Source organism: Maniola jurtina, chromosome 27 (assembly GCF_905333055.1).
Source record: "Maniola jurtina chromosome 27, ilManJurt1.1, whole genome shotgun sequence".
NCBI classification, from domain to species: domain Eukaryota; kingdom Metazoa; phylum Arthropoda; class Insecta; order Lepidoptera; family Nymphalidae; genus Maniola; species Maniola jurtina.
The window spans coordinates 1026621-1053090 of NC_060055.1; the positions used below are offsets into that span (position 1 = coordinate 1026621).

Here is a 26470-nt window from a genome sequence, read left to right on the forward strand (position 1 = left end):
CAAAAGTACCTATCTGTCAAATAATATAATATTTTTACGTGAACGTGATAACATTTTAGGAAATTTTGTAGCCTCATCGGCTGACAGACGGGCTGGCTCATTTTTTGCGCAACGGATCAGCCAGGCTGGCTAAGCGTATGCCGACATGCATAAGTTGAAATTATTTGTTTGCAAGACGATGATAATGATAAAACCAAACTTCTATTATGAATTCACAAGACGTTAATCATTTCCTTCCTAATCATTTTCTTTCCTTTGTGAAGGCCACATATTATCATGAGTCAATATAAACAGGCGCTGTTCGTTGGTGCTCTTAACTTCTTGAAGCCGTGCATCCGTTTTCAGAAATCGCCGCACATTGCTGAAAGAAAAGACATCGAATTTAATGAAAGAAACAATAGTATTACGAAATGTAACTAAAAAATTGTATTTTACAAAAAAAAAAATACAAAAGAAAAAGGTTAAACGAGACATAATATTACATACTTATTCCAAAAAGTTTAAAAGTATGCTTTAAGTATTGTACGCGCATTTTTAATGACATACAAGTGTAAATTAAAAATTTATAACACCCCCGACAAGTGAAGGTTACAGTAACTAGAAAAGAGCTGATAACTTTCAAACAGCTGAACCGATTTTCTTGGATTATAGCTAAGAACACTCTCGATCAAGCCACCTTTCAAACAAAAAAAAACTAAATTAAAATCGGTTCATTAGTTCAGGAGCTACGATTCCACAGACTGATACACAGATACACACGTCAAACTTATAACAACCATCTTTTTGGGTCGGGGGTTAAAAATCTAGATATATATAAAAAGGAAAGTTGACTGACTGACTGACTGATCTATAAACGCACAGCTCAAACGACTGGACAGGTCGGACTGTTTGGCATGCAGATAGTTATTATGACGTCGACATCCGCTAAGAAAGGAATATTTAAAACTAGAGGATACCCGCGACTTCGTCCGCGTGGATTTAGGTTTTTAACGATCCCGTGGGAACTGTTTGATTTTCCGGGATAAAAAGTTGCCTATATCAATTACAGAGACGCAAGCTACCTCGGTACCAAATTTCATACAAATCGGTTAAGCGGATAGGTCTTTAGGAATCCCGTGGGAACTCTTTGATTTTCCGGGATAAAAAGTAGCCCATGTCCGTCCCCGGGATATAAGCTAACCTTGTAGTTACCAAATTTCGCCAGAATCGGTTAAACTGTTGGGCCGTGAAAAGGTAGCAGACAGACAGACACACTCTCGCATTTATAATATTAGTATGGATATAAATATCAACCCCAGTGGCTAAAATAGGGGTTTGAAATTTGTCCACGCAGACGAAGTTGCATAAACATAAGCTAGTCATTAATGAAAGATTTTCTTACCCTTTGAACAGGATCAAATTCGAATCCGGCTCCACAATACAAGGGAATGGCCGTACCACCAGCACACAAGTAGAATTTATCACATCTTTCGGGATGTGCCACATTGCCGAAGACTTCTGGTGGACAAATCACTGGCGTTGCTTCAATATTCTCTGTTGTTTTAACTTTCTCTGTTGTTTCAACATTCTCTGTTGTTTTAACATCCTTTGTTGTTTCATCACCGATTGTTGTTGGAAGTTCCAGTGTAGTCGGTTTTGGTGTTGTTTCTAAATCTGTTTCAGGTTTATTAGTTTGTTGCTGTCTTGCGAAACACCCGTTTTCGGAAATTTTCACGCATTGCTGGAAATTGAAAATGATTACTTGGTGAATATTGCTTATCTATTAAACTCTGATCGGTATAAAATTAATTCGAAGAAAGAAATTAAATATCCATATCTATGTTTTGATATATTATATTATTAATAAGTCAGTTAATCATTTTTTTAAATAAATATTATAAATGCGAAAATGTGTCTGTCTGTCTGTCTGCTACCTTTTCACGGCCCAACAGTTTAACCGATTCTGACGAAAGGTACAGGGTTAGCTTATATCCCGGGGACGGACATAGGATATTTTTTAACCCGGAAAATCAAAGAGTTCCTACGAGATTCCCAAAAACCCATCCGTTTAACCGATTTGGGTGTTTGGTACTGAGGTAGCTTGCGTCCCTGTAATTGACATAGACGACTCTTTATTCTGAAAAATCAAACAGTTCCCTCGGGATCTTCAAAAACCTATATCCACGCGGACGAAGTCGCGGGCATCCTCTAGTCATTTTACATGTAAAAAAAATTGGTTGTCTGTAAAGTCGGTTTACTGACGATAGTTGAATGTGACAACAAAGGCCGATTGTGCTTCTTTGTCGCTCGTTCCGCGCTCTCGCTTGCACTTCAAGCCTTACATGGAACGCCTCAGAGCGAGGTAACGCCGCATGAGTCATGTTTTTTCGTGCGTGCAGCCGGCTCTATCGAATTATAAGACGTTGTCACGTCAAAATTTAATTGATTTTGTATCCTAATGAATGGTTTACAACACTTACTTGACTAGTGTCATCGTATTCGAAGCCTTCACTGCAGTAAAGCGGTATGGCCATACCCGCAGCACACATAATGAAACTATCACATCGCTCTGGATCAGGTATATTGCCGAAGACACCCGGAGGACATAGACTCCTTGTTGTTGTTCCAATCGATTCTGTTGTTTGTGTTGTTGTCTCTACAGACGCTGTTGTTTCTGTGTTGCCAGCGTCATCATCGTCGCCTTCTTCTCCCCAGTCTACAAAAGGTTTTCCAAAATGACAAGTTAATCTGGCGTTTTTAGGGTTCCGTACCTCAAAAGGAAAAACGGAACCCTTATAGGATCACTTTGTTGTCTGTCTGTCTGTCGTGTCTGTCAAGAAAACCTATAGGGTACTTCCCGTTGACCTAGAATCATGAAATTTGGCAGGTAGGTAGGTCTTATAGCACAAGTAAACGAATAAATCTTCTTGAAAAGCTACACTAGTAAATACCTTTAGTTTTTGTTGTACTTGTCAGATATTGCGTTGTTGCTTTTCCATCTTCACCAACAGTAGTCGGTTTGTCGTCTAGTGATTCTGTTGTTTTTGATGCCTCCTCAGTTGGTGTGTACAAACCTTTAGCTGCGTAACAGCCGTCCGGTGAAATTGGTACACATTGCTGAAATTAAATGTTCATTATTATCATCATTTCTAATCTGAACCGTTAAGATATGGAACGCTCTTCCGGCATCAGTGTTCCTTTCCACTTTTTTACCCGGCTGAGTTTGTTGTGGGCTCTTCTCAGACTTGGGCGCGTTTGGAACCCTCGTAGCTTTAGTTTTAAGTTACGTAATTAATTATCACCACTATATCATACAAATTTAACAATTTCATCTATCAAAAGGAGTACAATTGTACCTGCTTTGAATAAATGATTTTGACTTTTTTGACTTTTAATATGGGTATAACCTTCAAGTCAAGAGTGAATAGGCAACTTCTAGGCAAGCGCGCTCCATCTTAGGCTGCATCATCACTTGCTAGCAGGTCTGATTGCAGCCAAGCACTAGTCTGTAAATAAATAAAAACCAGCCAAGTGCGAGTCAGACTCGCGCACCGAGGGTTCCGTACTCGGGCATTTTTTTCGACATTTTGCACGATAAATCAAAAACTGTTATGCATAAAAATTAATAAAAATCTGTTTTAGAATGTACAAGTAAAGCCCCTTTATAATATGATACCCCACTTGGTATAGTTATCTTACTTTGAAAATTTAAACACATTTTAAATTTTTTTTAAATGATGTAACCACAAATTCGGGGTTTTCAGATTTATTCCTGTACTTGTACCTGCCAAATTTCATGATTCTAGGTCAACGGGAAGTACCCTATAGGTTTCTTGACAGACAGACAGACAACAAAGTGATCCTATAAGGGTTCCGTTTTTCCTTTTAAACCCCTAAAAAACCCTAAACCCTAAAAAAATTAATAAAAAAACTTACCAAGGAAACGGGGTCGAATTCGCTTCCAGAACCGCAGAATAATCTTATCGGATGGCCAACTATACACTGGTAGAAGCTGTTACATGCTGCTGGGTCTGCTATGAACCCAGAAAAGCCAGGTGGGCATATGTTCGCTGAAGGATCATTCACTGTTCCTGGAGTGGTTACCGATACTGCATCAGTCATAACTTTTTCTGGAATGGAAAATGATAAGTTTTTATTGAATTTTTACAATTTGGTTTCGAACTGTCAGAAAAATCCAAAAAAACACTAGTATGGAAAGCCCTCTCTATCGGAAGAGCCAGCAAGAAACTCAACGGTTGCTCTTTCCAAAAATTCAAAGAAAAGTGTTAAGTGTTAAGTGACCGCGAAACTTTGAAACCGAATATTTTAACGGAAATCTGGAAAACCACAGGCATAGATATTAGTTCCCGGAACGTTTCTACAAAATTCCATTGAGTATGATTGGTTAGTATTCCAATGAGAGACGAACTGCGTTTGTATGGAGCGAGTGACGGAGAGACCCCTCTTAATAATAACAATAAATGCCCGTATTTATTCCATCTGATATTAGGTTAGTTGACATACCTGTAGTAGTATCTATGTTTACTGTAGTTGTTTGATCCTTTGTAGATTCACCTTCGTTATCATTGTCATTTTGTACTGTAGTATAAACTACTTTTCTTGTTGTAGTTTCATTGTCATTTGTAGTTGAATCTGCTTGAGTAGTCGTTTTTGGTTGAACGCTCGTTGAATCTATGTCATTTTGTTCTGTAGTTGAACCTATTTCAGTTGTTGTACTTGTAGAGTCTTGATTATCATTTTGCTCAGTTGTCGCGAAATTTGTAGTGCCAGTTACTGATACTGTAGTTTTCTGTGAATCTTCTGCAGTTGGATCATCATTTTGTTGTGTTGTGTAATCTGCTTCGGTGGTTGATACATCATTTATCTCTGTTGTAAATGTAGGATTATCTGAGGTAATGTCAGAATCATCTGAGCTAATAGTTGTTGCTGTTACAACTTCATCAACTACTTCAGTTGTAGTTTTGTAATCATCTATTGTTGCATCTTCCTCCCTTGTTGTGTGACTGGGCACTGTTGTTGCATCAGTGTTGTCGTTGTTGTTTAAAGTCGTAACTTCTGTTGCACCAGATTCTGTTTGTTGTGTTACAGTTGAAGTCCATTTTCCTTGAGACGCAAAACAACCGTTTTCCGAAATCCGTACACATTGCTGAAAGAGTTTCATAGAATTAGAAGACATGAACATAATATAATAACTTAGTGGTAATAATATGTTACTACTATCCATACTAATATATATATATATATACATATACTATACTATTTATACATATACTATTTATTTGTTTTTTACACAAGATTATAAATGGGGATATTGATTGTCCAAATTTATTAAATAGAATACAACTGTCAATACCAAAGCGAAACGCAAGATCACTTATAAAGAGCAAGCAAACATTTAGGGCCAGAATATGTAAAAGTAACCTTGGTAGTGCTGCTCCTCTTAATAGAATTGTGATATCCTATAATAATGTGTTCAGAAAAGCTAACCTAGATATTTTTCAACTCTCCGCTTCGTTATTTAAAAACAAAATTAAAAACCACCTAATGAGTCTTTAAATATTCCATAATAAGTCTAAAAGGTATAAAAGCCCTTAAATAAATAAAGAAAAAAAAAAGTCTTAGATAAAATATTTAAAGATTCATTTTGAAATTGTAGGGTGCTATTTTTAGTCTTTTTTGTAGTTTTTATTGTTAGTTTTAATAATTGTTGTACTTTTGGCTTACTGAGTAATTGATTTGTTTATTATAGATTTTATGCAAAGAATGTCTTAGGTTAAGTTTTACTATTTAGAAGTTTTAGATTAAGCATGTTGAGTTAGCCTGTAAGTGAGTATACATTGATAGTCCTAAGTTTATATAAGTCGTCATAATTACTTTTCTTTGTATACCGTTGGCTTCCTATTAAATAAAATAAAATAAAATAAAAATAAATACTAGCTGACGCCCGCGACTTCGTCCGCGTGGATTTAGGTTTTTCGAAATCCCGTGGGAACGTTTTGATTTTCCGGGATAAAAAATAGCCTATGTGCTAATCCAGAATATTATCTATCTCCATTCTGAATTTCAGCCAAATCCGTCCAGTGGTTTTTGCGTGAAGGAGTAACAAACATACACACACACACACACACACACACACACACACACAAACTTTCGCCTTTGTAATATTAGTGTGATTAGATACCAGAGGATACCCGCTGCTTCGCCAGCGTGGATTTCAGTTTTTTAAATCCCGTAGGAACTCTTCAATTTTCCAAGTTAAAAAGTAGCCTATGTCCTTCCCCGGAATGTATTCCAAGTCTGTACTAAATTTCATTAAAAGCGGCTCAGTGGTTGGGCCGTGAAAACGTAGCAGACAGACAGACAGACACACTTTCGCATTTATAATATTATTAGTATGGGTTTATGACTACTAACCTTGGAAGCAGGGTCGTATTCTAAGCCAGCTGGACAGTAAAGTGGTATAGCATTACCAACCACACAGTGGAAGAACCTATCGCATTGCACAGGGTCTGCTATATAACCAGAGTATCCTGAAAAAATAATGTAAACTTCATGTCATTGTAGACTCTATTTTTGTTAATTATATGCATTTTTAGTGATTTATAGCGAGCAAACGAGCCAATGGGAGTTATAGTGACTAGTTACAAGTGTAAATTAAAAATTTATAACACCCCCAACAAGTGAAGGTTACAGTAACTAGAAGAGCTGATAACTTTCAAACGGCTGTACCCATTTTCTTGGATGATAGCTAAGAACACTCTCGATTAAGCCACCTTTCAAACAAAAAAAAAACTAAATTAAAATCGGTTCATTAGTTTAGGAGCTACGATGCCACAGACAGATACACACGTCAAACATATAACACCCCTGTTTTTGGGTGGGGGGGTTAAAAAGGAGGGTGGAATGAGGTTAAACAACAAATTAAGTATACTAAATTCGTGGTCAGTAAAAACAGTGGACTAACCTGGTGGGCATATGTTACTAGTCGTGGTCTCTATAGACGCAGTACTAGCAGAAACATCTACTGTGGTTTGTATTAGAACTGATGTAGTCTCATAATCTTCTGCCGTTGTATTGCTGATTGTACTTTTTCTTTCTGTAGTCGGATCTAATTCACCGTTTTCATTATCTTTTGTAGTGGCGTCTGTATCTTGAATAGTTGCAGATTCAGTGGTTTGAGGTTCCGTCGGTGTGGATTTACCTTGATTGGCAAAACAGCCGTTTTCAGTTATAAGGACGCATTCCTAAAAAAAGGCAAATACAAATTATACAATTATCAATTGAGCAACGGTGTTAGCATCTCTCACATCATCAAATGACAAACGGCATCAAAGAAGTAGAGGGGTCTCTCCGTCACTCGCTCCATACAAACGTAGTTCCGATTTCATTTGAATATTAAACAACCAAAAACCATGAAATTTTGCAGACATATTCTAGAAACTAATATCTATGCCTGTGGTTTTCCAGATTTCCGTTAAAATATTCGGTTTCAAAGTTACGCGGTCGTAAAATTCACATACAAATCTTTGAGCCCCTGTAATTTTAAAACTACATATTTTTAGAAAAATCTAAAACACCACAGGCACAGATATTAGTTTCTAGAATATGTCTGCAAAATTTCATGAACTTTGGTTGCATAATATTCAAATGAAATTCGGGGGTTAAAAAAGAACATTACCGCAACAACCGGGTCGAATTCAGTGTTGGCTGCGCATTCTAGTGGTACAGCAGTTCCTCCCAAACATAAGAAATATAAGTCACATCTATACGGATGTGGTTTATTGCCGAAGAATTCTGGAGGACATATAGAGGGGGTGGTGGTTGTCGCCTCATTTTCTGTTGTTATCTCTGTTTTGCCCGTCGTAGTTCCTATAGCTAGCTCTGTCGTGCTTCCTATTATTACAGACTCTGTTGTTGTTTCATTACTTGGAAGTGATGTTTCTGACGCTGTTGTTTCGTATCCTGTTGTTGTAACTGTTATGTCGGACTCTGTAGTTGCTGTTGAATCATACTCAATTGTTGTTGCATTACTAGGGTCTGTTGTTTCGTTACTAGGAATTGTTATGCCAGAATCTGTTGTTCTTGTTGAATCATACTCGGTTGTTGTTATGAATTCTGTTGTAGTTACGTTACTGAGAACTGTTGTGTAGGACGCCGTAGTTGTTGTTAGTTCTAATGTTGTATTATCTGTAGTATCTGTTATTTCTTGTGAAGTTGTTGTTTCAACAGGGGATTCTGTCGTCTGTCGCACAGTTGTAGTGTCACTTATTGTTGTTGTATCAACTTCATCAGTAGTAACTGTTGTAGTGAATAAGATCTCGGTTGTTGTCGGCGGTAACGTCGGTGTCCATTTACCTTGGCCAGCAAAACATCCATTTTCTGAAATCGGAGCGCATTCCTGAAAATAACTCAAAAAATTTACAATTGGCTTGAAACAACATTTTTAATTGACATTTGTCAGTAGCAGCCCTGACTTTGAAGTTGTCGATGTAATAATTCCCCCGTGCCTCAAAGAGCACGTAAAGCCATCTTAGTAGTACTGTCCCATCAATCTATTACTACTACTAGACTGCACTATGAAAGTGTGGGTACAGAGTTATAGACAGTAGAGTAAATAATTAACATCATTATTTACCACAATTCCATTAATTTAACTAGTGACAATTGAGATTCGAAAAGTGTACCAAATTTGATAAACAAAAACTTCCACATGGGGGGCCAGATTAACAAATTACTAACAAGCAATTTGTTTTTTCAATTGTTGGCGATTTCCTTGGTGCTGCAAATGTTCATGGGTGGCAATGATCACTAACATTAGGTGACCCGCCTGCTCGTTTTCCTTCTATTTATATTTTTAAAAAGTGTTTTCATTTTAAAACTGCTTCTTGATCATTGAGGCTTCTTTCTTCTCTCTGGGCTGGTTTCCGCACTTAAACGTTTCCGTTTGTTGTGCGTGATCATTGAGGCTATCAAATAAAAAAAAATCAAATTACCCGATCAACCAGATCAAATTCAGTACCAGCTGGGCATTCCAAAGGAACAGCAGTTCCTCCCAAACATAAGAAATACAAGTCACATCTATACGGATGCGGTATATTTCCGAATAATCCTGGTGGGCATATATTAGGAGTCACAGTCGTTGTTGGAACATTCTCTGTTGTACTTGTTTTTGTAACTATATCTGTTGTGCTAGCAACTGATGTTACAGACTCCGTTGTTGTTTGATTTATGGGAACTGTTGTTAGAGTCTCGGTTGTTGTTTCATTGCTGGGAAGTGTTGTTCCAGATTCTGTTGATATTGTTGTTTCATATACGATTGTTGTTTCATTAATTCCAGACTCTGTAGTCACTGTTGAATCATACTCGGTTGTTGTTGCGTTACTTGGAACTGTTATACCAGAATCTGTGGTAACTGTTGAACCATACTCAGTTGTGGATGCGTTACTTGGAACTGTTGTTTCATTACTAGGAACTGTTATACCAGAATCTGTTGTTCCTGTTGAATCATACTCAGTTGTTGTTGCGTTACTTGGAATTGTTGTTTCGTTACTAGGAATTGTTATGCCAGCATCTGTAGTAGCTGTTGAATCATACTCAGTTGTTGTCGCGTTACTTGGAACTGTTGTTTCGTTACTAGGAACTGTTATGCCAGACTCTGTTGTTCCTGTTGAATCATACTCAGTTGTTGTTGCGTTACTTGGAATTGTTGTTTCGTTACTAGGAACTGTTATGCCAGAATCTGTAGTAGCTGTTGAATCATACTCAGTTGTTGTCGCGTTACTTGGAACTGTTGTTTCGTGACTAGGAACTGTTATGCCGGAATCTGTTGTTCCTGTCGAATCATACTCAGTTGTTGTTGTGTTACTAGGGACTGTTGTTCCAGGCTTTGCTGTTGCTGTCGTTTCAAACTCTGTCGTCGTTGCATTAATTGTTGTTCCAGATTCAGTTGTTGTTACATTACTGGGAACTGTTGTAAAGGACACCGTTGTTGTAACTAGTTCTAATGTTGTGTTATCAGAAGTGTCTGTTATTTCTTGTGAAGTTGTTGTTTCGTCAGAAGATTCAGTCGTCTGACGCATAGTTGTAGTGCCGTTTATTGTTATAGTTTCACCTTCGTCAGTAACTGTTGCTGTTGTCGAGAATGAGGTTTCCATTGTTGTCGGCGGTAACGTTGGTGTCCATTTGCCTTGGCCAGCGAAACAACCGTTTTCGGAAATCGGAACACATCCCTGGAAAAAAAGAAGAATTCCCATAAGTCAAGTCGTCCCTACTACCCCATATTTCACCATGAAAGAATTCCGCCATAGAGTCTAGTGAAAGTTGATGGCAATGTTAAGTGGTAGAAATGGTGGCAAATTCAAAAAGTTAAAGTCGTGTATCCCTATTTATACCAGAACCAGGTGAGGTTATAAAAACAGCAAACTATCACGGCTTTTTCGAGGAATTGAGAAATATGCGGTAGAAATTAAAATATTTTGATAAAGTTTAAACTTACTGCCGTATCTGGATCGAATTCGGTACCAGCAGCGCAAGTCAGCAACGTGGCAACGCCTCCCAAACATAAGTAGTACTTGTCACATTCATACGGATGCGCGACGTTTCCGAAAAATCCTGGAGGGCATATACTGGGTGTTGTTGTAGTGGCACTAGTTGGTGTCGTTAAAACCTCTTCTGTTGTTGGCACCTCCTTTATCGTCGTCGTAGTTATTGTTGTAGAAACGGCCTCTGTTGTTGTCGCAGGAGGTATAGTTGGAGGAGGAATTGTTGTCGTTGTAGTGCTAGTTGATGTTGTTGTTTCCTCATCTGTTATTGTTGTTACTTCTGTTGTGGTTGTCGTTGTAGGAGGTATGGTTGCAGGAGGTAGTGTTGTTGTAGTAGTACTAGTTGTTGTTGTTTCCTCCTCTGTTGTTTTTGGCACTTCTGTCGTGGTTGTCGTTGTAGGAGGTATGGTTGTAGGAGGTAGTGTTGTTGTAGTAGTACTAGTTGCTGTTGTTTCCTCCTCTGTTGTTGTTGGCACTTCTGTCGTGGTTGTCGTTGTAGGAGGTAGTGTTGTTGTAGTAGTACTAGTTGTTGTTGTTTCCTCCTCTGTTGTTGTTGACACTTCTGTCGTGGTTGTCGTTGTAGGAGGTAAGGTTGGAGGAGGTAGTGTTGTTGTAGTAGTACTAGTTGTTGTTGTTTCCTCCTCTGTTGTTTTTGGTACTTCTGTCGTGGTTGTCGTTGTAGGAGGTAGTGTTGTTGTAGTAGTACTAGTTGTTGTTGTTTCCTCCTCTGTTGTTTTTGGCACTTCTGTCGTGGTTGTCGTTGTAGGAGGTAGTGTTGTTGTGGTAGTACTAGTTGTTGTTGTTTCCTCCTCTGTTGTTTTTGGCACCTCCGTCGTCGTCGTCGTTGTTAATGTTATTGTTGTAGCAGGTGGGGTCGAAGCAAGCAGTGTAGTCTTTGTCGTTGAAACTTCCTCTGTTGTTGTAGTTTCAACTCCATCAGTAACTGTTACTGTTGTTGGGAATGAGGTTTCCGTTGTTGTCGGCGGTAACGTCGGTGTCCATTTGCCTTGGCCAGCGAAACAACCGTTTTCGGAAATTGGAACGCATCCCTGAAAAAAAGATTAATTCTCTTAAGTCCAGTTCTTTGGAAAAGGATGAGTAGGACTCAACTGCTAACCATATAATTATTCCAAGCAAACATTCCCATTCCATTGTTATTAATGGAATGGGTTCAGTCACAACTCTCAGAAAATAAGGGATACGAGGTAGAAAGTAAGATGATTTCATAAAGAATAAACTTACCGCAGTATCTGGATCGAATTCGGTACCAGCAGCGCAAGTCAGCAACGTAGCAACGCCTCCCAAACATAAGTAGTATTTGTCACACTCATATGGATGAGCGACGTTCCCGAAAAATCCTGGAGGGCATATACTGGGTGTTGTTGTTAGAAGTACTTCTTCTGTTGTTGTTGGCACTTCTGTCGTGATTGTCGTTGTGGGAGGTACGGTGGGAGGAAGTAATGTCGTCGTAGTAGTACTAATTGTTGTTCCCTCTTCTGTTGTTGACACCTCTGTCGTTGTTGACGTTGGCTCCTCTGTCGTGGTTGTTGTTGTAGGAGGTACGGTCGTAGGAGGTAATGTTGTCGTAGTAGTACTCGTTGTTGTCGTTGGCTCTTCTGTCGTTGTTGTGGTTTGCTCCTCTGTCGTGGTTGTTGTTGGCTCCTCTGTCGTGGTTGTTGTTGTAGCAGGTACGGTCGTAGGAGGTAATGTTGTCGTAGTAGTACTCGTTGTTGTCGTTAGCTCTTCTGTCGTTGTTGTCGTTGGCTCCTCTGTCGTGGTTGTTGTTGGCACCTCTTTTGTGGTTGTCGTTGTGGGAGGTACGGTTGGAGGAGGTAATGTCGTCGTAGTAGTACTAGTTATTGTTGTTCCCTCTTCTGTTATTGACACATCCGTCGTGGTTGTTATAGGAGGTATCGTCGGAGGAGGTAGTGTTGTAGTTGTAGTACTAGTAGTTGTTTCCTCCTCTGTTGTTTTTGGCACTTCTGTCGTGGTTGTCGTTGTAGGAGATATGGTTGTAGGAGGTAGTGTTGTTGTAGTAGTACTAGTTGCTGTTGTTTCCTCCTCTGTTGTTGTTGGCACTTCTGTCGTGGTTGTCGTTGTAGGAGGTAGTGTTGTTGTAGTAGTACTAGTTGTTGTTGTTGTTTCCTCCTCTGTTGTTTTTGGCACTTCTGTCATGGTTGTCGTTGTAGGAGGTATGGTTGTGGGAGGCAGTGTTGTTGTAGTAGTACTAGTTGTTGTTGTTTCCTCCTCTGTTGTTGTTGGCACTTCTGTCGTGGTTGTCGTTGTAGGAGGTACGGTTGGAGGAGGTAGTGTTGTTGTAGTTGTACTAGTTGTTGTAGTTTTCTCCTCTGTTGTTGTTGGCACCTCTGTCGTTATTGTTGTTGTAGGAGGTATGGTCGGAGGAGGTAGTGTAGTCGTTATCGTTGAAACCTCCTCTGTTGTTGATGTAGTTTCAACACCATCAGTATCTGTCACTGTTGTCGGGAATGAGGTTTCCGTTGTTGTCGGCGGTAACGTCGGTGTCCATTTGCCTTGGCCAGCGAAACAACCGTTTTCGGAAATTGGAACGCATCCCTGAAAAAAAGATTAATTCTCTTAAAAGTCCAGTTGTTTGGAAAAGGATGAGTATAGGAGTCAACTGCTAACCATATAATTATTCCAAGCAAACCCTTACCGTTGTTATTAATGAAATGGGTTCAGTCACAACTCTCAGAAAATAAGGAACACTAGGTAGAAAGTAAAATGATTTTATAAAGAATAAACTTACCGCAGTATCTGGATCGAATTCGGTACCAGCAGCGCAAGTCAGCAACGTAGCAACGCCTCCCAAACATAAGTAGTATTTGTCACACTCATATGGATGAGCGACGTTCCCGAAAAATCCTGGAGGGCATATACTGGGTGTTGTTGTTAGAAGTACTTCTTCTGTTGTTGTTGGCACTTCTGTCGTGATTGTCGTTGTGGGAGGTACGGTGGGAGGAAGTAATGTCGTCGTAGTAGTACTAATTGTTGTTCCCTCTTCTGTTGTTGACACCTCTGTCGTGGTTGTTGTTGGCACCTCTGTTGTGGTTGTTGTTGTAGGAGATAGGGTCGGAGGAGTTAATTTTGTCGTAGTAGTAGTCATTGTTGACGTTGGCTCCTCTGTCGTGGTTGTTGTTGTAGGAGGTACGGTCGTAGGAGGTAATGTTGTAGTAGTACTCGTCGTTGTCGTTGGCTTTTCTGTCGTTGTTGTGGTTTGCTCCTCTGTCGTGGTTGTTGTTGGCTCCTCTGTCGTGGTTGTTGTTGTAGCAGGTACGGTCGTAGGAGGTAATGTTGTCGTAGTAGTACTCGTTGTTGTCGTTAGCTCTTCTGTCGTTGTTGTCGTTGGCTCCTCTGTCGTGGTTGTTGTTGGCACCTCTTTTGTGGTTGTCGTTGTGGGAGGTACGGTTGGAGGAGGTAATGTCGTCGTAGTAGTACTAGTTATTGTTGTTCCCTCTTCTGTTGTTGACACCTCCGTCGTGGTTGTTGTAGGAGGTATCGTCGGAGGAGGTAGTGTTGTAGTTGTAGTACTAGTAGTTGTTTCCTCCTCTGTCGTTGTTGGTACCTCTGTCGTTATGGTTGTTGTGGGTGATATGGTTGTAGTGGTACTAGTTGTTGTAGTTTTCTCCTCTGTTGTTGTTGGCACCTCTGCCGTTATTGTTGTTGTAGGAGGTATGGTCGGAGGAGGTAGTGTAGTCGTTATCGTTGAAACCTCCTCTGTTGTTGTTGTAGTTTCAACTCCATCAGTATCTGTCACTGTTGTCGGGAATGCGGTTTCCGTTGTTGTCGGTGGTATCGTCGGTGTCCATTTGCCTTGGCCAGCGAAACAACCATTTTCGGAAATCGGAGCGCATGCCTGGAAAACAGAAGAATTCCCGTAAGTCGAGTCATTTGGAATAAAAAATTCAAAAAAAAAACAGACGTCAAAAACCACAAACACTAAAAAGTAAAAAATAATTATTGTTTCTACACGTGTAATGTATGAAATCATGGTGTCAAAAAGAAACATGTGAGCTAAATTGCACTTTATTGCAACGTGACAAGAGTCTCTATTTATCTAAACGTCTTTGCGGAGTGATCCTTCTGTACCTGAAAGTATTAAGCATATAATATAAGTGTGATTCTGTGGTTGAACTTACCGCGGTTACCGGATCAAATTCGGAACCAGCAGCGCAAGTCAGCAACGTGGCGACGCCTCCCAAACATAAGTAGTACTTGTCACACTCAAATGGATGCGCGACGTTTCCGAAAAACCCTGGAGGGCAAATACTGGGTGTTGTTGTTGGAGGAAGTAGAGTAGTTGTTGTAGTTTGACCCTCCTCTGTTGTTGTAGGTACTACATCTGTTGTTGTTGTCGTTGAAATATGTGTTGTTGTTTCCTCTGTTGTTGTTGGTTCCACTGTCGTGGTTGTTGTTGTGGGAGGTATGGTTGGAGGAGGTAAACTTGTAGTAGTAGTACTCGTTGTTGTTTCCTCCTCTGTTGTCGGCACCTCTGCCGTGGTTGTTGGCTCCCCAGTAGTGGTTGTCGTTGTTGGAGGTAAGGTTGGAGGAGGTAGTGTTGTTGTTGTTGTAGTACTTGTTTCCTCCTCTGTTGTTCTTGACTCTTCCGTCGTTGTTGTTGGAGGAGGTAGTGATGTCGTAGTAGTACTAGTTGTAGTAGTTTGAACTTCCTCTGTTGTTGTTGGTACTGCATCAATAGCTGTTACTGTTGTCGGGAGTGAGGTTTCCGTTGTTGTCGGCGGTAGCGTCGGTGTCCATTGGCCTTGGCCAGCGAAACAGCCATTCTCAGAAATTGGGACGCAATGCTATAAATATAAAAATAAATAAAACTACATATATTAAATTCATAGTTCATACCTAACTGAATAAAAGCAAACAGTATTATCTTTGTAATTCTCGTTCGACCTCTGCGTAAATTTTATACTAATGAAACATAATCTACTTTTTAAGAATCATCATCATCTTCATTGTCAACCAACAAACGCCCACAGCTGGACATAGGCCTCCTGTGGGGACCTCCAAACGCCACGGTCTTACGTGAATCCTGCGGCTCCCTGCGACGGTTTTTTTTAATTGCTGATGCTTAAAAAAGCAATGGTGAGGTCTAGGTCGAAGCACGCTAGCTTAGAAGATGCCTATTAACTCTTGACATTCTACACCTTAGCGGTTCGTATCAGAACTAGCTATGACACGAAGATTGACAGACAGACGGGCTGGGCGAAACGATGTATAAGGATTTCATATGGGTTTCATATTATTTTACTACGAAATTCTCAAAGGAAAACAATAATTTATTATTCATCATGATCAACTCATTTCCTCCCCACTACAGTACGGATCTCCTCTCAGAATGAGAAGAGTTTAGGCCACAGTCTGCCACGCTGGGGCAATGCGGATTGGCAGACTTCACACACCTTTGAGATCATGGAGAACTCTCAGGCATACAGGATTCCTCACGAAACCTGCATGCCTGAGAGATTCCTTTACCGTTAAAGCAAGTGATATTTAATTGCTTAAAACGCACATAACTGAAAAGTTTGAGGTGCGTGACCGGGATCAAACCCCCGACCTCCGATTAGGAGGCGGACGTTCTAACCACTGGGCTATCACAGCTTTTTATTATTATAGTAATAATAATTATTACGATGCATTATTTAAACTCACCGAAACAAGAGGATCGAACTCGAAACCACTGGCGCACCGCAGCAACGTGGCATTGCCTCCCGAGCATAAGTAATACTTGTCACATTCATACGGATGGGCCGTGTTCCCGAAAAATCCAGGAGGGCAGATGCTAGGCGGTGTAGTTATACTAGCCGATGTAGTTGTCGCTATAACCTCTTCCGTTGTCGATGTTATTGTTGTAATAGGAACCTCTTCTGTTGTTGTAGACATTTCTGTCGTGATTGTTGTTGTAGGAGTAGTCGTGGTTGTTGTTGGCTCCTCTGTCGTGGTTGTTGTTGGCTGCTCTGTTGGGGTTGGCGCATCTGTTGTGGTTGGCGCCTTTGTTGTGGTTGTTGTTGTAGGAGGTACGGTCGTAGGAGGTAATGTTGTCGTAGTAGTACTCGTTGTTGTCGTTGGCTCCTCTGTCGTAGTTGTTGTCGTTGGCTCCTCTGTCGTAGTTGTTGTCGTTGGCTCCTCTGTCGTGGTTGTTGTTGGCTCCTCTGTTGTGGTTGGCGCCTCTGTTGTGGTTGTTGTTGTAGGAGGTACGGTCGTAGGAGGTAATGTTGTCGTGGTAGTACTCGTTGTTGTCGTTGGCTCCTGTGTCGTGGTTGTTGTTGTAGGAGGTACGGTCGTAGGAGGTAATGTTGTCGTAGTAGTACTCGTTGTTGTCGTTGGCTCCTCTGTCGTGGTTATTGTTGTAGGAGGTACGGTTGGAGGAGGTAAAGTTGTCGTAGTAGTACTCGTTGTTGTCGTTGGCTCCTCTGTCGTAGTTGTTGTTGACTCCTCTGTTGTGGTTGGCGCCTCTGTTGTGGTTGTTGTTGTAGGAGGTACGGTCGTAGGAGGTAATGTTGTCGTAGTAGTACTCGTTGTTGTCGTTGGCTCCTGTGTCGTGGTTGTTGTTGGCTCCTCTGTTGTGGTTGGCTCCTCTGTTGTGGTTGGCGCCTCTGTTGTGGTTGTTGTTGTAGGAGGTACGGTCGTAGGAGGTAATGTTGTCGTGGTAGTACTCGTTGTTGTCGTTGGCTCCTGTGTCGTGGTTGTTGTTGTAGGAGGTACGGTCGTAGGAGGTAATGTTGTCGTAGTAGTACTCGTTGTTGTCGTTGGCTCCTCTGTCGTGGTTATTGTTGTAGGAGGTACGGTTGGAGGAGGTAAAGTTGTCGTAGTAGTACTCGTTGTTGTCGTTGGCTCCTCTGTCGTAGTTGTTGTTGACTCCTCTGTTGTGGTTGGCGCCTCTGTTGTGGTTGTTGTTGTAGGAGGTACGGTCGTAGGAGGTAATGTTGTCGTAGTAGTACTCGTTGTTGTCGTTGGCTCCTGTGTCGTGGTTGTTGTTGGCTCCTCTGTTGTGGTTGGCTCCTCTGTTGTGGTTGGCGCCTCTGTTGTGGTTGTTGTTGTAGGAGGTACGGTCGTAGGAGGTAATGTTGTCGTGGTAGTACTCGTTGTTGTCGTTGGCTCCTGTGTCGTGGTTGTTGTTGGCTCCTCTGTCGTGGTTGTTGTTGGCTCCTCTGTCGTGGTTGTTGTTGGCTCCTCTGTTGTTGTTGGCTCCTCTGTTGTGGTTGGCTCCTCTGTTGTGGTTGGCGCCTCTGTTGTGGTTGTTGTTGTAGGAGGTACGGTCGTAGGAGGTAAAGTTGTCGTAGTAGTACTCGTTGTTGTCGTTGGCTCCTCTGTCGTGGTTGTTGTTGGCTCCTCTGTTGTGGTTGGCTCCTCTGTTGTTGTTGGCTCCTCTGTCGTGGTTGTTGTTGGCTCCTCTGTTGTGGTTGGCTCCTCTGTTGTTGTTGGCGCGTCTGTTGTGGTTGTTGTTGTAGAAGGTACGGTCGTAGGAGCTAATGTTGTCGTAGTAGTACTCGTTGTTGTCGTTGGCTCCTGTGTCGTGGTTGTTGTTGGCTCCTCTGTTGTGGTTGGCTCCTCTGTTGTGGTTGGCGCCTCTGTTGTGGTTGTTGTTGTAGGAGGTACGGTCGTAGGAGGTAATGTTGTCGTGGTAGTACTCGTTGTTGTCGTTGGCTCCTGTGTCGTGGTTGTTGTTGGCTCCTCTGTCGTGGTTGTAGTTGGCTCCTCTGTCGTAGTTGTTGTTGGCTCCTCTGTTGTGGTTGGCGCCTCTGTTGTGGTTGTTGTTGTAGGAGGTACGGTCGTAGGAGGTAATGTTGTCGTGGTAGTACTCGTTGTTGTCGTTGGCTCCTGTGTCGTGGTTGTTGTTGTAGGAGGTACGGTCGTAGGAGGTAATGTTGTCGTAGTAGTACTCGTTGTTGTCGTTGGCTCCTCTGTCGTGGTTGTAGTTAGCTCCTCTGTTGTGGTTGTTGTTGTAGGAGGTACGGTTGGAGGAGGTAATGTTGTCGTAGTAGTACTCGTTGTTGTTGTTGACTCCTCTGTCGTGGTTGTTGTTGGCTCCTCTGTCGTTGTTGTTGTTGGCTCCTCTGTCGTGGTTGTTGTTGGCTCCTCTGTTGTGGTTGGCTCCTCTGTTGTTGTTGGCGCCTTTGTTGTGGTTGTTGTTGTAGAAGGTACGGTCGTAGGAGCTAATGTTGTCGTAGTAGTACTCGTTGTTGTTGTTGGCTCCTCTGTTGTGGTTGTTGTTGTAGGAGGTACGGTTGGAGGAGGTAAAGTTGTCGTAGTAGTACTCGTTGTTGTCGTTGGCTCCTCTGTCGTGGTTGTTGTTGGCTCCTCTGTCGTGGTTGGCGCCTCTGTTGTGGTTGTTGTTGTAGGAGGTACGGTTGGAGGAGGTAATGTTGTCGTAGTAGTACTCGTTGTTGTTGTTGGCTCCTCTGTTGTGGTTGTTGTTGTAGGAGGTACGGTTGGAGGAGGTAAAGTTGTCGTAGTAGTACTCGTTGTTGTTGTTGGCTTCTCTGTCATGGTTGTTGTTGTAGGAGTTACGGTCGTAGAAGATAATGTTGTCGTAGTAGTACTCGTTGTTGTCGTTGGCTCCTGTGTCGTGGTTGTTGATGGCTCCTCTGTTGTGGTTGGCGCCTTTGTTGTGGTTGTTGTTGTAGAAGGTACGGTCGTAGGAGCTAATGTTGTCGTAGTAGTACTCGTTGTTGTTGTTGGCTCCTCTGTTGTGGTTGTTGTTGTAGGAGGTACGGTTGGAGGAGGTAAAGTTGTCGTAGTAGTACTCGTTGTTGTCGTTGGCTCCTCTGTCGTGGTTGTTGTTGGCTCCTCTGTCGTGGTTGTAGTTGGCTCCTCTGTCGTAGTTGTTGTTGGCTCCTCTGTTGTGGTTGGCGCCTCTGTTGTGGTTGTTGTTGTAGGAGGTACGGTCGTAGGAGCTAATGTTGTCGTAGTAGTACTCGTTGTTGTTGTTGGCTCCTCTGTTGTGGTTGTTGTTGTAGGAGGTACGGTTGGAGGAGGTAATGTTGTCGTAGTAGTACTCGTTGTTGTTGTTGACTCCTCTGTCGTGGTTGTTGTTGGCTCCTCTGTCGTTGTTGTTGTTGGCTCCTCTGTCGTGGTTGTTGTTGGCTCCTCTGTTGTGGTTGGCTCCTCTGTTGTTGTTGGCGCCTTTGTTGTGGTTGTTGTTGTAGAAGGTACGGTCGTAGGAGCTAATGTTGTCGTAGTAGTACTCGTTGTTGTTGTTGGCTCCTCTGTTGTGGTTGTTGTTGTAGGAGGTACGGTTGGAGGAGGTAATGTTGTCGTAGTAGTACTCGTTGTTGTTGTTGGCTCCTCTGTTGTGGTTGTTGTTGTAGGAGGTACGGTTGGAGGAGGTAAAGTTGTCGTAGTAGTACTCGTTGTTGTTGTTGGCTTCTCTGTCATGGTTGTTGTTGTAGGAGTTACGGTCGTAGAAGATAATGTTGTCGTAGTAGTACTCGTTGTTGTCGTTGGCTCCTGTGTCGTGGTTGTTGATGGCTCCTCTGTTGTGGTTGGCGCCTCTGTTGTGGTTGTTGTTGTAGGAGGTACGGTCGTAGGAGGTAATGTTGTCGTAGTAGTGCTCGTTGTTGTTATTGGACGTTGCGTGCTCGAGGTAGTGCAATTCACGTTATATGGCCAGTTACAAACCTTAAGATAAAAAGTTAGGTTTTTTTTATTCAGATACAAGACGTTACGATAATAATTCGACAACGGATTTATTCCATTATCGAATTATCGTATTGATAATTCGATACTATATTATAATGTCCGACGATTTATTTTCATTTTCAAAACATATTACTTAAGTTATCCTTGTTCTTGTCTTTACTCATGAATAATGTGCAATATAATTAAGCATTTATTTTCATTAAAAAAAATCTATTTTCAATTATTTTTCATATTATTGTTTCTTTTATGTAAATTTATTAAGTTGTAATTTAAATTATTATAATACCTGTAAGCTCGGATCGAAATGAGTCCCAGGCGCACAACTTCTTTCGACTTTCTCTCCAAAGTTACAAATGTAGAACTTGCTACAGTCATACTCATGTGGTAACAAATGATGTATGTTAAAATTCGCTGGGCAGCCGTTGGGCAACCACGCTCCTTCGTTTGTTGTTGGTGCACGCATTGTTGTTGTTGGAACCTCTGTTGTTGTTGTCGGAGCACGCGGTGTTGTTGGGTACGTTGTTGTTGTTGTTGGGGCTCCTTCAGTTGTTGTTGGTGCACGCATTGTTGTTGTTGGAACCTCTGGTGTTGTTGTCGGAGCACGCGGTGTTGTTGGGTACGTTGTTGTTGTTGTTGGGGCTCCTTCAGTTGTTGATGAGTTGCAATCGACTGCGCTCGGCCAGTTGCAAACCTTTTAAAAAAACGCATTTTACTAGCTTGCTTTTGCCGCTTGGATTCAGATTATTCATAAACTCTGATTTTTCAGGATTAAAGTACCTACCTACCTACAAGGCAGTATTGAATATAAGTTGTATTATATACCCATGCGCAGGCGCATGGCATTGGCATTAAACTTCGATAATTTTTATAATCTGGAAATAATCTTCGATTAGGCATTGAAATTGAACTGATTTATTGATTTTTATCCGATAATAATGCAATATATCCGATTTATTTTATTATATTATCTTATTCCGCCTTCTCTATGAGCCCGACAAATAAAATCAATACCTACTTACAATATTAATAAATAATAATAGCACCTATTAAATATAATAAAACGATTCCTGTATATTAAATAAGTACTTATAAGCATTATTTTCTCCCACATCCTCGAAAGTTGATGCATTATTAAAGAAAAGTCAATGGCTTTTTTCTTCGCGCACCCCAGCAATTTCTATATATCAAGACTTTTTTTTTAAATTTATATTTTGTTTGTAGTTTTTAACCCCCGACCCAAAAAGAGGGGAGTAATAAGTTAGACGTGTGTATCTGTGTATCTATCTGTGGCATCGTAGCTCCTAAACTAATGAACCGATTTTAATTTAGTTTTTTTTTTTTTGAAAGGTGGCTTGATCGAGAGTGTTCTTAGCTATAATCCAAGAAAATCGGTTCAGCCGTTTGAAAGTTATCAGCTCTTTTTTAGTTACAGTAACATTCACTTGTCAAGGGTGTTATAAATTTTTAATTTACACTTGTTTACCTGTATCTTTGGGTCAAAATAAAGTCCCGCTGGACAATTCCTCTCGACCTTGTCTCCAAACTCACAATAATAGAACTTCGAACAGTCCGATTCGTGGGGTAAGAGGTGGTGCACCCCAAAGTCTTTAGGACACCCATTGGGTAGCCATTTCGTTTCGCAACCAGCATTTTCTGGGCTGTCACAATTCTGAAATTAAGTAGGTTTTCGTAGATTAGCGCTTGGCTGCAATCACACCTGCTGGCAAGTGATGATGCAGCCTAAGACGGTACGCTTGTCAAGAGTCTAGAAGATACCTATATTCATTCTTCTTTTGAAGATCCCAAAATCGTACCTAATTGGTGGATAAAACCGAAGCCGGAAGAACATTTTTGATAATATATTTCAAGGTAATTTAAAGAGCTTTTAAAAGCTGTTTCTTCAAATAACAAGTATTAAAAAATATGTATCTATCTAAAACAATGTCTCCAATAAAAAATTCTAAGCTCCGTATTTTTGGTGCTGGTATCCCGTAAATCAAAAAACCGCGAAGTGCGATTCAGACTCGCGCACTAAGGGTTCTGTACTCTACGGGTACTACGGGTATTTTTTCCAACATTTTGCACGATAAATCAAAAACTATTATGCATAAAAATAAATAAAAATCTGTTTTAGAATGTATACGTAAAGCCCTTTTATATGATACCCCACTTGGTATATCTTACTTTGAAACTTGAAACACATTTCAATATTTTTTTTACATGATATAACCACAAATTCGCGTTTTTCAGATTTATTCCTGTATTTATACTATAAGACCTACCTACCTGCCAAATTTCATGATTCTAGGTCAACGGGAAGTACCCTATAGGTATCTTGACAGATACGACGGACGGACGGACAAACAAACAACAAAGTGATCCTATAAGGGTTCCGTTTTTCCTTTTGGGGTACGGAACCCTAAAAATAGCAGCTGGCAACCCTATTAGTTAGTACAATAAGTATAAATACCTCTGATCTAGCATTAAAATGCAATCCATCGGGGCAATCCGTCTCTACCTTTATACCAAACGAGCATTGGTAGAATTTAGTACAGTCATCGTGTGGTAACAATTTGTTAATACTGAATTGTGTGGGGCATCCATTTGGTAGGAGACTACTAGATCTCTTATTTCTAATTCTTCTTTCTCCGTCTTCTATATTTGTGCTTAATTCTTCTAAATTTGTGCTTAATTCCTCTTTATTACACTTAACTTTCTCCGATGTTTCGCATTCCTGAAATATGCGTGCAAAATTAATACCCAAGAATTTTTTTCTAATATTTTTGTCTTTATTCGGAAAAAACTGTTATTTGCTATATTTAACAAGAAATATTCTTAAAAATATTACAAACTACTTAACATGATACAATTACCTACATTACATAAGAGGTATAAAAATTGAATATTTTAGGTCTGTGCCTTCGGCTTGACCTTTCGGAGATTACCTCTCATACCTACCAACACACTAATGCATCCTACCTGCTACGGTTACGTCTGTGAGCAGCCGCGACACGAGGTAAGAGGGCTGAGGGGCCCCCCTTACCGCGCGGCGGCGGCAGGCGGCGGGCGGTGGCATCGCCGCGCTTCCCCAGTACGCTTTCAACTTAACTAGCGCGCAGTGCATGCTACCTAACGTTGTTGTAACGTTCGTGAATCAGAGTTCCTTCACGGATTGCCTTTCGTCGGAAGGGTAAGTGAAGATAATATTTTTTGTTTCTAGGTTACCGTTTGTGAGTGTGTTTCTTTTATCTTTCTAAACAAGATAAATGTTAACGAGGTGATTGCCTATGATAATTCGATACTTGATTCGCCTTCGGCAATCATCTATTTGGGCTAGCTTCAGCCCTACACAGCTTGACGGAGCCCCGCTCCTCATAGTCACAGGGCTCGCGAGCACAGCCATTGGCTCAAAATTCGCAGCCACCGGCTCGAAATCGGCAGCCGCAAGGCTCAGGAGCCGCGGCCGTCGGCTCGTGACACGCAGCCATACGGCTCGCGACACGCAGCCGTACGGCTCGCTAGCCGCAGCCGTGCGGCTCACCAGCCGCGGCCGTCGGCTCGCGACACGCAGCCGTACGGCTCGCCAGCCGCAGCCGTGCGGCTCGTGAGCCGCAGCAGGCGGCTCCAGGTTCGCATCTGTTGGCTGGAAATTCGCAACCGTCGGCTCACTGTCATATGGCCAGTGAGCTGCGGCTGGCAGTTCGTGAAACGCAGCTGGTTCGGCCATGGCTGAAGGGGTTGCGGGCTATAACCTTGGCAGTTTAAGGCTTGCTTCATGTCTAATGAAACCTTTTGGTTGGCCCACAGATGGCGCAGGGAGGTTCGGTCATCAGCCTCGGAGAACTCCTGCAGGTGCAAGCGGACTCCGAAAAAGAGGATGAAGTTTTGGAGCGCCTTAAGCTCCTAGCGCAGGAAAACCTTCCGGAGGGCTGGACAGATTGGACAGCGCGTCATACCTCAAAAGAGGATATTGTTGGTAGCAGCGTGGACCCCCAGCTGCTCAATAAACTAAGGTTTGCACTGCCTACGGTGGGGCTCGCCAAGGCGTTTAACCCCGATGCCGACCATTTGTCAGAGAAATGTTATCGAGATATTAAAGTGAAGATGCTAGACTGGGAATTTACTAGGGCACTTATTATAAGCCCACCAGCTGTAGCGAACAAAATAAGGGGTTCAGCAGCGCAAGCAGAGCTCTTCAATAGAGCGATTGAGGTGATGAAGCCGAGTTTGATATCCAGACCTGAGGCAGATAGACTGCTGTCGGGCGGGGACTCCGATTCAGAAAGAAGAGCACGCAAGAGAAGTTCTTCGTCGGGCAGTTTCCAGTCCAAAAGGTCAAGGGTGGACGAGTTGGAGCAGAAGATGGATAGCATGTTTGCGGTTTTGGTAGAGAAAATCGAGAACCTTGGATCGGGAAGTCACTCGCAGCAGGATGAGATATCTGATGCGGAGGACTCAGACCAGGAGGTCTTCCCGCCTTCTCCTGAGTCAGGCTCAGACTCGGGTACATGGAAAGCACCGGCTTTCGATCCTGGCTTGGAGTTTGAGCAGGAGGGGGGCATTGATGTATTAGATTTTCGACCCATGGTAAAGGAAGCGGAGCCACCGGTGCCAGAGCCCTCATCACAGGCAAGGCTGGAGGGAATTGAGTGTCAAAGGTTCGGCTCCGAGAGCTGGAGTAGACTCCGTTATAAGGAGGTGGAGAAGCGGCTTCATGCAGCACCAGTGTTCAGCACCTTAAAGGTTAATACCGAGCTAGGGGGCATGCTAAGCCACCCGTCGGCACTGGCTGCCAGGCAGGATGGAATGCTGGGGACGATTGTCCATGGACTCCTTCTCCAGCGACGGGTTTTGTCGGAGGAGCTTAAAACCCTGGCCAAGAAGCACCCGGAGGCAGCAGGGGACTTACGTAGTGTTTTAGCGGATGGTTCGCGTTTTAAAGTGGTGTCAGATGATTTGCTGCAGTTCACGTGTGGCCATCGGGCTGAGACAATCGAAATGAGGCGGAAGGCGTTCAAGGCCAGAAACGAGAATTTGTCTGCAAGCCTGCAGCAGATACCACCGTCTGCGACACACCTATTCGAGGAGAAGCGCCTAACAGACTTTGTGAGGGATAACGGGGGTGTAAAGCAGGTGTTTCTGTCGCCCCAGCAGTTCAAGAGGCCCTTTCGGAAACCGGCCGCTTCTGCGGCACAAGCTACATCCAAGCAACCAACTTGGCGCTCACGACCAACGGCACCTCCGAAAACCTCCCAAGTTCTGCCAAAGCGTGGCTCAGCACATAGAACTGCCGCTGCTCGAAAGTATATCAGCCCAAAGAAGGGCTCTGACAAGCGACGTCAGGATAAGCGATATTGACAGATTTCAGGGAGGGCAACTGAGGAGATTTATAACAGAGTGGCAGAAGTTGGAAGCTCCAAGGTCAATCATCAAGATTATTTCAGGTTATACAATACCCTTCGTGGCGAAACCTCCCGCAGTTCCCTTCCACGAGGAAATGTTGCGAAGATTCGCGACGGACACTTCAGTAGCCATGACCGAGGAGTTAAGGAAGTTGGAAGAGATAGGGGTAGTAGAAAGATCCGATGCCAGGACGGGGTTCCTGTCGCGAATCTTCCTAATCCCGAAGCAAAACGGCAAAGTGAGGCAGATCTTCGATCTGAGGCGGCTAAATTTGTACCTAAAGCCTCGAAAATTCCGACTTATAAATCAAAGCCACATCCCACTCTTCCTACAAGAAGGCGACTACATGGCAAAGCTGGACTTGTCCCAGGCCTATTTTCATATACCGGTGAAGGAGAGTCACAGGAGGTTCCTTTGTTTCGCATTCAGAGGTCAGGTCTACCAAATGACGTCCCTCCCATTTGGCATATCGAGCGCGCCGTTGGCATTCTCCCGTGTCACCAATTGGGTGGCGGGCGTGTTGCGTTCGAGAGGTGTCCGGGTACTCGTGTACCTCGACGACTTTCTGTTTGCACACCAAGACCCACAGGTGTTGGAAAATCAAATAGCCGAGTCAGCAGAGCTGCTTCGTACCCTGGGTTGGTCGGTGAACCTGGAAAAGTCAGTACTCGAAGCTGCAAGACAAATAGAATTCCTTGGTATAGTTTGGGATACGGCGGTGAACGAGAAACGATTGCCAGACGAATGGATACAGCGGCTCTTGAGGGAATTAAGGAGGCTGGTGGGGGATTCCCAGTGGAGTTGGGACTCAGGAATGTCACTCGTAGGGAAGTTGGGGTTTGCGTCCTTGGTAA

The 26470-nt window shown here is 42.4% G+C and overlaps 2 protein-coding genes across 2 annotated transcripts; one reads left to right on the plus strand and one right to left on the minus strand.

Annotated features, from left to right (window-relative positions):
• Window positions 1-221: 221 nt before the first annotated feature.
• On the minus strand, window positions 222-23940 carry LOC123878932 (mucin-2-like). Its single transcript, XM_045926309.1, has 19 exons — window positions 23596-23940; window positions 22684-22947; window positions 21697-21882; window positions 20500-20904; window positions 16224-20192; window positions 14699-15364; window positions 13309-14415; window positions 11784-13115; window positions 10496-11590; window positions 8994-10229; window positions 7679-8398; window positions 6965-7244; window positions 6415-6530; window positions 4504-5146; window positions 3916-4109; window positions 2931-3096; window positions 2460-2695; window positions 1382-1720; window positions 222-361 (listed from the first exon to the last, which is right to left on the minus strand). Exons 1-19 carry the CDS (start codon window positions 23938-23940, stop codon window positions 314-316), a joined length of 13347 nt encoding a protein of 4448 aa, XP_045782265.1. The 3' UTR covers window positions 222-313.
• LOC123879138 lies at window positions 23123-25578 on the plus strand. The gene is made up of 2 exons (XM_045926687.1): window positions 23123-23403; window positions 24021-25578. Exon 2 carries the CDS (start codon window positions 24021-24023, stop codon window positions 25569-25571), a length of 1551 nt encoding a protein of 516 aa, XP_045782643.1. The 5' UTR covers window positions 23123-23403; the 3' UTR covers window positions 25572-25578.
• The last annotated feature ends 892 nt before the right edge of the window (window positions 25579-26470 follow it).

Coding starts and splice junctions, on each gene's coding strand:
- LOC123879138 (XM_045926687.1), top strand. CDS start 24,021: ATGGCGCAGGGAGGTTCGGTCATCAGCCTCGGAGAACTCCTGCAGGTG.
- LOC123878932 (XM_045926309.1), bottom strand. CDS start 23,940: ATGGCCGAACCAGCTGCGTTTCACGAACTGCCAGCCGCAGCTCACTGG. Junction 10,230..10,495: donor AATTCGATCCAGATACGGCA/GTAAGTTTAAAC, acceptor CTTTTTTTCCAG/GGATGTGTTCCGATTTCCGA. Junction 362..1,381: donor AATTTGATCCTGTTCAAAGG/GTAAGAAAATCT, acceptor CTTTTCTTTCAG/CAATGTGCGGCGATTTCTGA.